Raw genomic sequence first — 14618 nt, 5'->3', positions numbered from 1 at the left:
TCGGCTGCGGGTGAAATCACCAGCTCCCCCTGCCCAAAGCTGCCCTGGGGACAAGTGTCCCGGGGCTGCCCTCGCCTGGGTGCGGGGCCCGGGGCACCCTGCGGGTGCTGACCGCTGCCCTGGGGGCTGGCGGGGAGCAGGGAAGCACTTTCTCCCCTCACTCCTCATCTCGCTTCTTGCTGGCCAAGCGCAGTGGCTGGGCTCTCCCTGCCCTCCCCCAGCTGTGTCCTTCCTGCAGCCTGCTGGGACCTGGGTGCTCCACTCCCAGTGAGGGACGACTGTATGTTTTCCTCAGTAGTTGTTAATTATCACAGTCATCAAGAGCGGGCTGATTGCCCCGAGCTGTGGCCGCTCCCTGGGAGCTGCTCGGTGGGGAGGAGGGCTTGGCTCCCCCTGGGGACAAACGCCGCAGCCCTCCCTGGGCACCGGGTGCCAGCCCACCTCTCTCCTCTTGCCCTAAGGGAGGACGTGGCTGTCTCCACAGCCCGACTCATGGCCGTGCTGGTAAAGCCCCCCTGAGCTGGGCTCCTGGCTCCTGCTGTGGTGGGACAGGGAGGAGGCAGCCCCCTGCTGTCCTGTATGCCCTGGCAGGGCTGGGGCAGGCGCCCCAGGGTGGCAGCTGTTCGCCGGTTTGATGCCCACCCTTAGCTGCTGCATTCTACCTCCTGGGCTGGGGCCGCAACAGAAAGGAGTGTTTAAAAGAAGGATGATGAAGTGAAATTTTACAAATAAAATGGGCCTCCTCGGGGCTTGGCATGGGGGTGGGGGAGTGTGGTCGCTGTGGGACCTGGCTCAGGCACTACCGTGCCTCAACAGCTCAGCCCCTTCCAGCCCAAAAGGGGGAGGGATGCAGCCACCACCCAGGCTCTGCGGGGCTGGGGGCAGAGACACCCTCACTCCCGCAGCTGCTGTGGGAGGCGATGCTGGCTGTGGGGGGCAGGGCTGGTATGGTGGAGCCCCAGGTCCCCATCAGCCGGGGCTGGGAGTACCACATGGCTGACAAGCGGTCCGAGGGGCAGGTTTGGGCCAGAGGCACCTGAACAGAGGTTGTGCGGTGCCCAGCATGCCTCAAGGCAGCAGAGCCAAGGCTGCAAGAGAGACCTGGGGTGCTTCTCCCACCACATGTGGTGCTGGACCTCCAGGACCAGCCAAGACCCCTTCTCCCCAGCAGCACCCACCTCACAGCCCTCCCTGGGGCTGGGTGCCTCTCACCTGCCTTCTCCAACCACCAGCGTCTTCACCACCAGCCCCTGAGCAGATGTCACAAGGTGTTCCAGGTGCATCTCGAGCCAGGACACAAACGCCAGGCTCAGGCACATGAAGGTGAGACCCACCGTGACTTCGTCCCCACCTCGTGGTGCTGCTGGAAGGCCAGCCCTGCTGAACCCAGTGACACGCACAGAGCACGCCGGGGTGTGCTGTGGGAGCAGGTGCCCTTAGCACGGTGTGGGCCTGGCTGAGCCCCCCTTGGTCTCTGGCCCTTCTGTGTTGCCCCACCCATGCCACCAGCCCCCTCCCTGTGGGATGGAGCTGCCCTGACAGCTCACAGGGGCTCCTGCCCGACCTGCAGCCACCCAAGTGTGGGGTCCATGGTCATAGCAATGATCTGTGTTGGCGAGCAACATGTGGGGGGCTCAGCTGTCCCCTGGCCTTGTACCCACCGTCTGGCTGTGGGTGGCGTTTGCCCACCTGCTGTTACCTGCCTCAGGGCACCGTCACAGGGCAGATGTGCAGATTTGAGGTGTGTTTGCACAGTAATGGGTTCAGGGGCTGCTCCCTGTCCCAGCACCACTGCCAATCCCGCACATCCCTGAGAGCAGCTGCGCTCCTGGACCAGGAACTGGTGATGCTGGAGGGCTCCGAGCCAGCACTGGAAAGGTGGCCGTGTTCGTGTAGCTACAGAGCCCCTCCACTGTGTGTGTTATGCAGTGCAGGGCCCTGCAATGGGGATGCTCCTGGGGAAAAACATCCTGGGGAGCAGCAAAACAGCTGCTTTGGGTGGGACCAAGCAGCGCTGGAGGCTTTTGAGAGGCAGAGCTGCAAAGAGCAGGAGCCTGGGGGGGTGTCAGAGGGGCTGAGCAGAGATCAGGCAGAAGCCAATGCACCTCCCTATTGTCACTAACGAGCCCGCATTCATTGCATCACCAGTTCACTTGTGTTGTTTTGCTTTTCTCAGCGCAGGTCTGGCCCAGCTCCCCCACAAACAGCACTGGAGGAGCAGGGCAGGAGCAGCCAGGGGCTTGTCCTGAAGCAACACCCCATGCCCTGTCCCCGTGCTCCCCAGGGTCCCCCAGAGCAGGCGCCCGCAGGAAGACACTGCCAGGGCCCCAGCCAAGCACTCCCATCAGTGCACACACAACCAGCATGGAGGAACTTAGTTATCTTTTTATTTATAAACAAATCAACGTAAAATAAGTGCAGAGGAAAGCACTGGCTGACCCCGCACGGGGACCTGTCTGTAGTGGGCCAGCAGGATCAGCATCAGGTAAAAATGAGGGCCATCCCGGGGCTGAGGCTGTGAGCAACAGGGCTCTGTGAGTGGCCAGAGCCCCACCTCCCTCCGACCACACCGGGGCAGTAGCAGGGACGGCAGCACAGACTGCTGTATAACAAAAAGCCTTTTTATTACTTTGGGGTTTGGGGTTTGGGTTTTGTTTTTTTGTAACTTTTCCCCTTAGGGGTAAACCTGACCCAGTGCAAGAGACTGGAGGGTTGTTCACCAGGGCGCCCATTCTGCTGCTGGCCCGGGCCCTTGAGGCTGGTGGGAAGAGGGTGCGAGACGTTGCTCTGGATGCACAGAGGGTGAGCTAAAGGCAGGAGAAGAAAGAAGTGCTTGCGGTGGAGATTTCTGTCCCAGCCCTTTGGTCACTGCAGAAAGGAAGCATGTGTGGGAGCGTGCTGTGGGTGCATGCATGGGCACACGCCTGGGACAGCCCTCGCCTCTGCTGCACCTCTCCCCATCAGCCCTTCCCCAGCTCCTCCCAGGTCGCGGCAGGCGGTGCTCCAGGGGACCACACAGCCCCTGTCCCCCCAGACAGCCCTGAGCCTGGCAGCCGCTGCCCAGGGGACAGGGCGGCACAGCTGGGCGGCCTCCGCTCCGATACTCCTCTTGCAGCTGCAGTAACATGCGTGGGACAGCGGGTTACTGCTCAAGTGCCATCAAAAATAAATACATTAGACTGTCTGAAACAAACAGGTGCCCCCAGGTAAGGCAAAGCCCTCGCAGGAAGAGCAACACAAGGGCAGGTCACCACACCGGGATCCTCTGACTTGCCAGACCCAACACCCTCTCACACACACTGAGCTGGGACGGACCGAAACACCAGAGGACCAGGAGGGCCCCTGGGAAGATGAACGTTTGCATCTCTGGCTAAAAATCGCCAAGAGTTGCAAGTTCAGCAACAGGTAGAAAAATCATTTCATCATTTTAAACAGACAACTCCTTATTAAAAAAAAAAAAAAATCCCCCCAAAAGAAAAAAATACTCAAAAAAAAAAAAAAAGAGGAGAGAAGGATCAGTCGAGTCCTGCAGCATCCAGCCAGTCTCTGATGCCGACCCAGGCCCGTCCTTGCCACAGGTATGCCAGACCCAGCCACGCTTCTCAGCTCTCCCACAGCTCGCTCCACACTCCTGGACAGCGCCGTGTGCCACCCCACAGCCTCCCCAGTCAGAAATAAATACAAAGGCCTCCATTCCCGGCCCGGCGTCGCCAGCTGGAGGAAGGCTGGGAGCTGAGGGGCAGGCAGAGCCTGGGAGGTGAGCAGCCCCTGGGACAGGCGGACGGGCTCCCCCAAAGCATGGAAGACGGGCATGGGGGCAGTTGTTGCTCTGAGCTCGGCGCGGTGCTACGGGGGCTGAGCGTGGGTTAGGGTCACCATCCCCCTCACAGCCGGGCTGCCCGGTGAAGCGCAAAGTGTCCAGACCCCCTGGCCTACCGCCCCTCCGAGGGGATGGGAGCCAAGGGCCACCGCGAGCAGGTGAGACTGGAGCACACGAACCACAGCGAGAGAGAGAGGAGCTGGCGCGAGTGCCCTGTCCCCACGGGGTCTGCCCAGAGCCACTGCTCCATCCCAGGGAAGCAGGACCAGGAGCCTGTGGAGAAGTGCCGGCTGGGCAGCAGGGAGAGAGCCTCCGCTTCCAACAGGATGCCCATGACTCGAGTCCAGTGCGAAGGCCTGGGGCCAACTGTGTGCCAGCCTCCTCCCGAGCACCCGCTGGGGCCTGGCTGCTGGCGCAGGGGCGGGCAGGCGGCTGGACCCCTGTAGCGGGGCCGGGGTGTCGGCGAGGTGTCCGTCTGCGGCGTAAATGGGTGTGTGTGCATGCGTACCTGTCAGCAGGCGAGCGCGGGTATGGATGGCCAGGACTGGAGCTTCCAGGATCCGTCCTGCCAAGCGTCCTCTCAGAACTTGCCTTGCTTTAGCTTGTCGATGTGGTAAGTGAGCTTCAGGGCTGGCCCCAGCTTCAGCCCCATGTACTTCATCATCATGTCACTCCGCAGCAAGAGAAGGGCTTTACCATCGATCTCCTGCAAGGAGGGGGAAACAACAGCACTGGTGACTACACCTGTAAGCCCTAATCCTGGCTGCTGAGCCAGGCCGTGCCCAAAATGATGAGGGCTGAAGCAGCACGGCTAGTGCAAGAGCACTGCTCGACAGTGGAGGTGGGTTGCACATAACTGCAGCATCCCAGCACAGGCATCCTGCCTTGCCTGCAGCATAGGGGTTCAGTCCCGGACCCCTGTGTGGCGGTGGGAAATCTGCTGGGTGATAAACACCCAGGAGCCATGTGCAGCTGGTCAGCAAATCCTGAAGGGAGGCATGGAGGAAGGAAAAGAGGGGGGTTTCCCTGACAGGGGAACGGTTGAGACAGTGGCAGTGCAAGGGAGCAGTCTCACTCAAGAGCATTGTCATCCCGCTGCAGGAGAGATCTCCCAGCACAGGATGTGTTGACCCTGACAGCAGTCCTGCCATGACACACGCAGCCCTGAAGTCAAGGCTGAAGAAGGAGGCAAGGGACCAAACCTCATAAACCCAAAAAGACTGCCACTGTGTGCAAAGCAAATTTCTGGAGTTCCTAAGTCCCAGCAGCTGGCAGAGCAAGGGTGGAGCATCTCATCTCCAGCTGGGCTGATTTCAACATCACAGCTTTCAAAAGTATCTGATGCTTTACAGCTGAGCCAGATGAGTCCCTCACCGAGGCTCAGGAGGGCAGGGATCACAAAGCTCAAAATAAACAGACAGCAGCTTTGCACTTAGCATTTGTGAGTGGAAGATTTCAGTCCCTTGCAGCACTCCTTTCCTTGACCTAGTCCAGGCTTGGCCCAGAGTTTTGCAGCAGACAGTTTTCCATGAAGAAAACGTTAATGGACTTACAAATGAAAAATAAAAGTCACAACCTTGAACAACAGAAAATCCTGTCCTATGTCGATGCTCAGTTAGGTCTCACACTTGGTAAGATCTCCAGTACCAGGTTCGTTCTGCTTTTCCCTTCTTCAGATGAAAGCGAAGTTCTTCCTCAGGATTGCAAATACAGAGGACTTTCATCCCTTAGCAGAGCTGAGCACTCTCTTGCATAATTAAAACAAAACATTTTTCAATTACTGGTGGTTCTAAAATAGAACTAATTTAAAAAAAAAAAAAAAAGAAAAAAAAGAGAGTGTTGTCTCAGCCCAGCACAGATTAAGAAGCATCCCATCTGCCTCTCCTGCCTGGGGAAGGCAGGTATTTTCTCCTACTGCTCTTCTGACTTCATGAGCACCACCAGGTATAACATGGAATTAATCAAAAGGCAGAGGGAAGACGAACTGTCTGGCAGGAATCAGGACATGGAGCTGCCAAAATTTTTGTAGCTTTAATTATACAAACTCCATGCTGTATGTCTGCAGCTATTTTACACTTAAAGACATGCACAACAGCCAGAGCCTTAGGAGAATCCTCTTTATAGGAAATGGGGGGGGGGGGAAGGGGGGGATGTGCATTTAGCAGCAACGCACTCAATGAATTCCACTTGGAACATGCTTCTTGCCAGGAGAAATTTGTTATGAGGTGAATATTAAGACTCCAGGATGAACAGGGTTTTGTGTTTTCAGTGCTAGGTTTCAAATCCAACTAAGAGCTGAGCTCTCCATATGCACAAAGGTGACGGTGCTTGGAGCATTAGGTGGGCTGCGATGTCTTCCCCTTGACGATTTCTAAGTAAGAGGATCCCAAGCCTGAACACGATACAAGCAGGATTTATGAGGACGTTTTTCTTAGCACAAAACTCCAGCTGGTACAAAGTGCTGCCGTTCTTCTGACTCTCCTAGATTTTCCTTGTGTGGTGATCTGCCCCCTCCCATATATAATATACACATGTATATATACACACACATACATATATATACATATACAAACATACTTACATGTTTTCGAAAGAGGTCAGCGTGGGGTCCCAGCTGTGGATCCGATTCCCGTATGAACTGCATCACCTCCTCCACTGTCCAGGATGACGGGTCACGGCTGCTCAGCCGCGAGACGTCTCGAGATCCAAGGTATCTATCTGAGCCTGGGGGGGAATCGTGAGAAAGCAGCCATTACTCCGAGTATGCCCACAGCATTGCTCCAGCGGTTATTTACCCTTGATCTACCACTCAGTCTCGTTTCTCAAAGCAATGGCAGAGACAACGCAAAGGGCACATTCCAACTGTGCCCCAGAGATTCCTGTGGCACACGTCTAGCACCAAAGCCTTATTCTCTTTCCTTAGGCCTTACTTTTTGAGGCAGCCTTCTAAACTGAGCCCTTTTGCTCACTCTAAACCCCAATTTCCCCTTGCCTCCCTTCAGCTGAGTTTGGCATCCCGTTCCCACTCTTCCTTGCCCATCTGCTGATGGTTCCCACCTTTGCAGAAAACAATGCTCCATTCCCACTTCTCTCCCCACGCACCATTTCTCCCCTCGCTCCCCAGCTCCGAACACCACCTTTAGCAAATTTAACATGGCAAAGCTGTTTTATGTTTTCATCGGCTGCGTTTTCTGACGGACTGAGCCCATATGTGAAATTCTGTTGTCTTGAAGCACTGCCTGAGCTAACAGAAGTTCTGCTCCCAACGTGCCAGCATCGGCACAGCCTGTTGTGTCAGCTCTCTCTGCCTGCATACACAGATGTGGGGGGAGGCAGATGAACCAAGGCATCAGCAGCCTGACCTTTTTAGACTCTTTTATTGATGCCGTGCACCTAAAATTACAACTTTTTTTTTTGCAAGCACCTAGATTTGACATGTGCTGATTTACTGCAGTGAACAGCTCTCCTGCCCCTATTCCTCCAGACAGACAAGTGCTGTTCGTGCATCTGCCCATCATCCTGGCCACCCGCCCCAGCTCCCAGCCTCATTAGGCAGTTTTTGACTTCCTGGCCATTCCCAATCCATCCTCATGGACTCGGACGCCCATTTATCGCTTTGACAGTCTGCTGCCCATCCTTGCAAGTTCAGCTCCTGTCTACTCCTTCCTCTCCACGGACCTCCAGGTCCACCTAGTCACCACGCCAAACAAGTGACCCTGCAAGCATCACCTCTCCGTATTTCCACCCGCCCGTCTGCCATGTCTCTAGAGCTACTGTTAAACCTAACAGACTACCTGTTTAACAGTGTAGAGGCCAGTCTCTGGTACTTGCTGAAGTTAGAAAGGTGTAACTGGAGTTAGAAAAGCCCTTTATTGCCAAATTTACAATCGGAGGGCTGGCTTCTTAACTCTCTTACCCCCAGAGCTAAGCCTACGCAAGGCAGAGGTACTGCCCTGGGTGAGGCTAGAGGGTTGGTGCAGGTGCCTGTATCCTTGCAGGCGATAGTCTCTGGAGCTCCTGCTGTGGCTGGATGAATTGACAGAGTTCAAGGCTGAGTCCATGGGGTCCAGGCGAGGCTCCAAGGGCCCTGGGAGGCCATCTCCCAGAACAAAGGTTTCACCTAGAACGCACCAAGCTGCAGTCAGTGCACCCGAACGCCACGCAGCCCGAAGTTACCGCTTGGCGGCAAAGCAGAACCGCAGCAAAGGCAGCGCTTGCGCACGGCTGCAGGAGCAGGGCCGAACCACCGCATTGGCGGTCTCCTCCAAAGCACAGAAATTAAAACAGGCACTGCTAAAGAGCTGCAGCCTGGTGTTTGCCTGGCAAATGGCAGTCCATCCAGTTAGCATTAGTGATAATGGTTGGTAGCCATACTGGAGCAACAGCTCCTCTGTTAATGCCACCACCAGCTCCAGCTGCAGTCCCATGTCCTTACTGCCTCCAGAGGCCTTTCTGGGGCAGCGGGGCACCGCGGTGGCAGGCTGTGGAGGGCTGCCCGTTCTGGATGTCAACGGACACAGGAGTCACACAACAGCCCTGACTGGGGAGAGGAGGCTCCCCGAGGGGTCAAGCACCGCTCATCACCCACATTAGTGTGCAAAGTAACGGACCAGGCATTTGGGGTTGTGGGGCATATTTAGTAAGACTCATGCTGTAGCCTGGATAGCAGCACACATGCGGAGCAGGATGGAGCAGCAGGCTCCTCTGAACAGCTCAGCTGCACCATCATGGCCTTGCAACACTCTCATACCATGCTGATCCTCCAGCCCCAAAAGCAAGGCGCCAGTGACCAGCTGCTCACCCCTCCTGACCTCCTGCTGGGCCCTTTTTCATTGTCTAACCAAGATGGTGACCAACACCCTTTGCTGGGACATGCGCAGAGGGCTCTCCCTGAGCAGGGGTCCCAGTGTGAGACTGGCTTCCTCAACTTCTCTTCCAGAAACATTTAATTTTCAGCTATCAATGGCAGCATTAGGATGGAGAGGCTGAGGAAACTATCTGGGGTGATATATTGTATTGGCTGAGCCAGCAAGATCTCCCTTTGTTGTTACGCTGTGACAGCTTCATCCTAGGACCACGTGTTTGTAGATTTTACTATGGCATGCATAACCTAATCTGAGTCCAGGTGGACCTGATGCCACATGACTCAGCCTCAAATACCTGTGTTATTTATTATGAAATACCTGGCAAGTTCGTACAACCAAAGAGGAAAGCAGCTCCTACAATGAGGGGTACTGCCTGTGCACTCTAGTCTGGGCCGCTGCATATGGCTGTGAGCTGGAGCTCCTCTACCAGTGTCCATAGAGGAGGCCCTGAGGGCAGCTCAGGCCTGAGCTGCTGCCACTCAAACACCACGGTAGGTGAAAAAAGATGAAGAAACCTGAGCAACTGCCTCAGCCAGGCCCTGGGTTTCTTCCCTGGGACTTCCCAGGCCACAGCAGCAGCAGGTGAGAAGCCAGCACAGTGACATAGTGCTGACCTGGGATGGTGGTGAGGGTGCAGAGTCAAAACTGCAGCCTGTGAGACCCAAAAGCTGTTGAGATCTTCCCAAACTTTCCTGCTAAGCTGATGCTGCCATGTTCCAGTGAAGGGAAATGCAGCTTGCCAGAGCCTGAAGTGGTACCTGACCACTGCAGAGGTGAGACCGCACCAACTGGGGCAACCTCTTTTGTAGGCGCATTATTTTCCTCTGGTTTCTGTGAACTACAGGACTGTTCTGTTAACTGGGATCCTCTGGCTTCAGTGCTTCTGCTGTCTGTGTTTGAGCAGAGATCCCAGAGGGGACTTCAGCTGGAGGCAGCCAGCCCATACCTTCCCTGGCTTCATCTCATAAGGCTACAGAATGGAAACATCCCTCTTGACTAGCTGTTTGGCAATTCAGTGCAGCAGATATGAGGTTATCATCTGCATAACTGCAACCCTCTATCTCATGGGCTTTGTTACTCTGCACTTCAGGCATTTCTGCCTTTCTTTGCTTTTAGGTCTCTGGGATACTCTCAGAAACCAGCAGCACATCCTTAAAATCTCATGTAGAAACAGTACTGGTGTGAACACTTATGTAACCTGTGCTGTGTGCTGGCCCACATGTCACTGGCTTCCCATGTGGGTAGATGTGTTTTCACCTGTTCTCTCTGCATTAATGAAGGCTTTCTGACTCATGACTATTCCTGAATAACTTTGGACCCCTCCTTCACTCTTGCACCACTTTCCCACCATCCCATTTCAGCACAAGACCAGATGCAAACCCAGCACTGAGGCGGCTGCTCTGGCCCAGGGGTGCATAGAGATTCCATGGGCCAGGCCCAGGCCCAGACAGACTGACAGAGTGGATGCGACTTACACCAGTGGCACTCCATAGGAGTTTCTTCACATTTGGTCTCCTCTCCAACAGGACAGTTTTGCTTTAACCCAAACCACTTCCCATTAAAGATCTGTGCAAAAGGGTGACGTTTGACTCGCAGGAAAGTGCAGAGGCATGAGAGGGGTCAGCTCTCTGCACCGGTCTGGATGCTCCGTAACAGGACGGTGGCTGTGAGCATGGGAACAGGTCTGTGCTGCAATCTCCATCCTCCAAGGAAACCCAGCACCCCCTGCGAGGTGTCACACAGCTTCAACTTGCCAGGAAGTCCTGGGACACTCACCCTAGATGTGCTGGGTCAGGCAAACATGAGCATCTAACTGCTCGTGAAGACCCCAAAGCTCACACAGAGGGGGTTTGTGTCAGCAGAAGGAATTTCTGGGCTCAGCTAGAAAAGACTACAGTTTGGAAGGCTGGGAGACCATGTGCACAGGTTCATGTCAGTGCAATGCTAAGGATCCAAAACTCACTCTCAGAAAATATTTATCTTGACAATTAACACACTGTCATTATTCTGATGTGAATGCACTGTGATGCATTCTTCAAATATGTGATCATGTTCTCACATGTGCTTATGATCATACGTCCGAAAAAGAGGATGAGGCCATGCAACTGGGGAGCACTACTTTGTTTTGCCCAAGAGGTAGAATTGAAACTGCATGTTCATCCTCGGGTTACCTATCTCTGGACTGGTGAGTGCTTGGTTGTGCTGTAAATATTGCAGCAGAGCTGGAGGCTTCTTGGCAGAGTCAACGCAAGAGAGATTTAGGATTTTCTTAAAAATACAAACACACAGAGAACTGCTCAGATGAATCATACCTCCAGAAAGAGAAGAGGGAAACAAGGCAAGAGGGGAATGATTACTAGCCCTGTGAATCATCTGTAGCAGAAGACAACACGCTTCTGCAAGTGGCAGGGCACAGACTGTGTTCAGGCATATACACTATCCAGAATCCTTTTCACTCTTGGTAACTAGCTTCAGAGCAAGGAGGAGGTGGCTAATTCTTAGGCAGATTTTGTTATACAAACTGCTAGTTTTAAATAAAGGCTTGCATTTAGAGCATTGTAAGAAAACATGCCACGATTAGTGGCAGAGAGGCAGGGAGCAGATAATTAAAGTTTAATTAAACAAATAGTGCTATAGATTCAAGAGTGTTGTTTTACTGCTAAAACATGGAGTTTGGCCACAAGCATAAATCTGATTTGCACAACTACTAAACACCCACTGTTTCCAACAAATGATAGTCTTTGAAAAGCAGGTCCCTACTGTGCTGGAACTGCAGCTTTTTAGCAGAAAACTACATAAATGCCACTGGATGCAAGAGGAAAAACAATGTAAGAAGTGAGATCCCCTCCTTGTCTTTCTGACTTCTTGCCAAAGGCTCGATGAATGAAGACTTCCCACTGCTACTCACTGCCTTCCATTTGGCAAACTGGAAACTGTTCAGGTACTATTGTCTGTCACGCTGCTGAAGCCAGAATGCGCTCTGCTGGGGGAGTTCATCATCATAAGAAGATGTACCTCCTTGCTTGAGAAATATTCAATATCTGGGTATTTCAGGCTCATATTCTTAAAATATATCCTCTGAAATGCCAATATTCCTGCCTGTACTTAAATTTCATGGTGGAGGAGGATGAATAGGCTTTTAGCTGTGGGATAAAAATTAATTTCTAGACAGAATTTGGAACTGCACCTCATTTCCTCCTGCCCCGTACTGTATTTTGCCCTGCTTGGACCAAGAACAGAAGAAGACCAAGCTGCTGTAGGAAGTTCACACACCAACAGGATCATCACCCTCACATGAAGGCACGCCTTCTGCCCACTTGTCTCTACTTTTACAGAAGAGGCTGGAGTATTCTGGGCATCCAGATGGCATGACCCATTCAAAGGCCAAGAGACAATTGAATAGACTTTGAAGTAGATTAAGAATCAATCTTGTAGACAACCTAACATAGGTTCCTCCTTGGAATTACCCATTACAGAAGACTTCTCTCTTCACTGGCAATACAGAGAGTGTACAATATTCACCACCCAACCAAGGCACCTTAACCTTTAGAGCACACCACTGCACTTCAAGAACAGACCAAACACTGCGTGTTCCACCTGCTGATAGAGGAGGAGTGGACAGGCTTTGCTAATGGTTACCTAAGTGCACCAGTTGATGTATTAAAGGAGAACATCAAGGAGACCAGCAAAGACGTGTATCTAGAGGTGAGAAACAGACTGGGCCTCAGGGAACAATTTTTGACTTGTCAATATGCTGGAATAGATGAGACAGTCCCACACGTCACCCTGTTCTTTGCTTCAGCTATGTGACAAACCTACAATTTTAATCAATGCAGATACTAAGGCCACTAGAAACTGTCCATCATAGGGTGCAAGTTCAGATCAGCTGTGCTTAGATACGGGGTCAGTAACCCTGAAGAGCACAGGGCACAGTGATGGATGGAGACTAAAATTACACTACAGCGCTGGGAGGCTGTGCACTTTCAAATCTGGGATCAGTAACTCAAGCCCAGCAAACTCAGCAAGAACCAGGGAAATGGTGATTCTAAAGGGACAGCAACAGGGCACAAACCCACTGAACTATAAGCCCAGCCAAGAGTCTCCAGCAATTTTTCAGGGACATATTACAAAGAATTGAGACTAACACCTTGGCAGATTTCACCATTAATTAATTCAAAGGCTTCAGTAAGGTTAAATCTCCAGTGTGCATTATGGAGAGTTTGCAGTTCAAAACAAAAGGGAAGGTGGAAGTGTCTTTATTGAAGGCTCCTGCTCAGGCTCAGGTAGTCCTCCAGCTACCTGGACCACCTGGAAATCTCCCACCTGCACATGCAAGGGACACCTGTGGACCACATACCAAAGAGAACATTTCTGCAATTGCTTTTGAGAACGTGGCACAGCACATCTGTACCAGCATTACCCAACGGACACTGCAGGAAGCAGGAGCACTGCGGGATGTGATTTGATCTGGTTCAGCTGGTGGAGCACACACTAGTGAGACCCTCTCTGCTATTTAGGGAGGATTGTGAGGAACAAGATGGGATCCTGGGAAAGGGCAGCATGTTCCTGGCTGTACAGCTGCACATCAGCATCTGTACAATACACTGCAGCAAACCATCATGGAAAAATTCGGGGGAAGACTGACTGAAGCAACTGGGCAGTTTTATGACTGTTAATACCATGCAGAGCAATGAAAGCTAAAATATGGGTAATTAAATCCCAGATTATATGGTATTAGATGATGACTATCAGGGTTAGAAGGAATTCTCCCTGCGTTCCACATGCCTTACACAACTGCTCGGGGAACCTGCCTTGGCATAGAGTGGTTTCTTCACTTCTCTCTGAAACACCAAGCACTGATCCATGCCACAGACAAAGCAAAACAGACTTCCTAAACCCACGGCTCGATTTGGCATGGCAAATCTAATCCTGCTGTATCCATTACAAGTTGCTATAAACAGCCTGCTTTGGGAAGAGACGCAGTGCTCACCTTCCAAAGGGTGACGGTCATTCTTTGGTAACTTGGGGGAGAGAGGAGCACTGTATGGAGGGGAATCTTGGGAATATCGCTTTGTACCCCGGCCTGGTCCCTGCAGAGTGCCGTCTAACGAACTGCTTCTGTCTAGGAAAAGAGAACAAGCCCTATTCAGGAGTGGAGACTTTCTGGGAAATTCAGTCTTGCCAGAGTCAATTCAGACTCGCATGCATTGCCAGTCTGGTAACAGCCTGTTAAAACTGCAATCCAGCACATCTGTCAGTGCTTAACATTTTATATTTTGCTTTGCAAGTTTTGTCAGAGAAAAAGGGTGGTGAGAAACCTAATGAAGAACCTTAGCCACATTTTGCCATATTTCACCCCAAATATCACCTCTGATTGACTTAATTCCATTTCTCCTCATTCTACCCCTTGGCTCATCCCGCATGATTCCTGCTCCTCCCCACTCTTCACCTTTCAGACGCATAAAACCCTTGGATGATTTGCAAACACTCTGTGCCAGACACAGTGCTTGATTAAACCATACTCAAATTTTCAATCTTTCCCCAAATGGATCCCTCAAGTGCCCCAGCTGTCGCTGCTGCTCTTCTCCAAATGCTTCCCAACGACGGGTTTCTCTGTATTGTACATGGCAGATGAGACGTCAGGCTGGGCTGCGAGACGTCTCTTTGCAGACGGCTAACGGCTGCGCACAAAGTGTCAGGGGGTGTATGAACACAGAGAATGGAATGGGAACAGCAGCCAGGCAAGTGATACAGTGGGTGGCAGACCATGCCCCATCTGGACAAGGCATGGTCAATTGAGAAGCAATGAAGAGGTGACCCACCAGCCACTGCCTGCCCACGTGGGCCACCGGTGCTCCCAGCTGGCCCCTTCCAGCTGCCCCGAGCATGGGTGACACGTGTGAGCCTGAAGTGTTCGAGGTATGCGGGGAGAG

At 52.8% G+C, this 14618-nt stretch overlaps 1 protein-coding gene across 23 annotated transcripts in view; it reads right to left on the bottom strand.

Annotated features, from left to right (window-relative positions):
- SCMH1 (Scm polycomb group protein homolog 1) overlaps positions 1-14618 on the bottom strand; it is a 90183-nt gene that overhangs the window by 11692 nt on the left and 63873 nt on the right. For 18 of the 23 annotated variants that reach the window (XM_049819770.1, XM_049819771.1, XM_049819766.1 and 15 more), the window contains 4 exons: positions 13676-13807; positions 7737-7940; positions 6402-6544; positions 2368-4526 (listed from right to left, as the gene is read on the bottom strand). In XM_049819770.1, the coding sequence (XP_049675727.1) occupies positions 4401-4526; positions 6402-6544; positions 7737-7940; positions 13676-13807 (605 nt within the window). In that variant the 3' untranslated portion in view covers positions 2368-4400. Of the gene's footprint in view, positions 1-2367; positions 4527-5396; positions 5568-6401; positions 6545-7736; positions 7941-13675; positions 13808-14618 lie in introns of those variants that run through there. The other 5 variants (XR_007508457.1, XR_007508456.1, XM_049819780.1 and 2 more) reach the window with 5 other exon arrangements.

This window comes from Accipiter gentilis, chromosome 17, assembly GCF_929443795.1.
Source record: "Accipiter gentilis chromosome 17, bAccGen1.1, whole genome shotgun sequence".
Classification (NCBI taxonomy): domain Eukaryota; kingdom Metazoa; phylum Chordata; class Aves; order Accipitriformes; family Accipitridae; genus Astur; species Astur gentilis.
The sequence above is the reverse complement of the archived record's forward strand: the minus strand, read 5'-3'. Positions and strand labels throughout refer to the sequence as shown.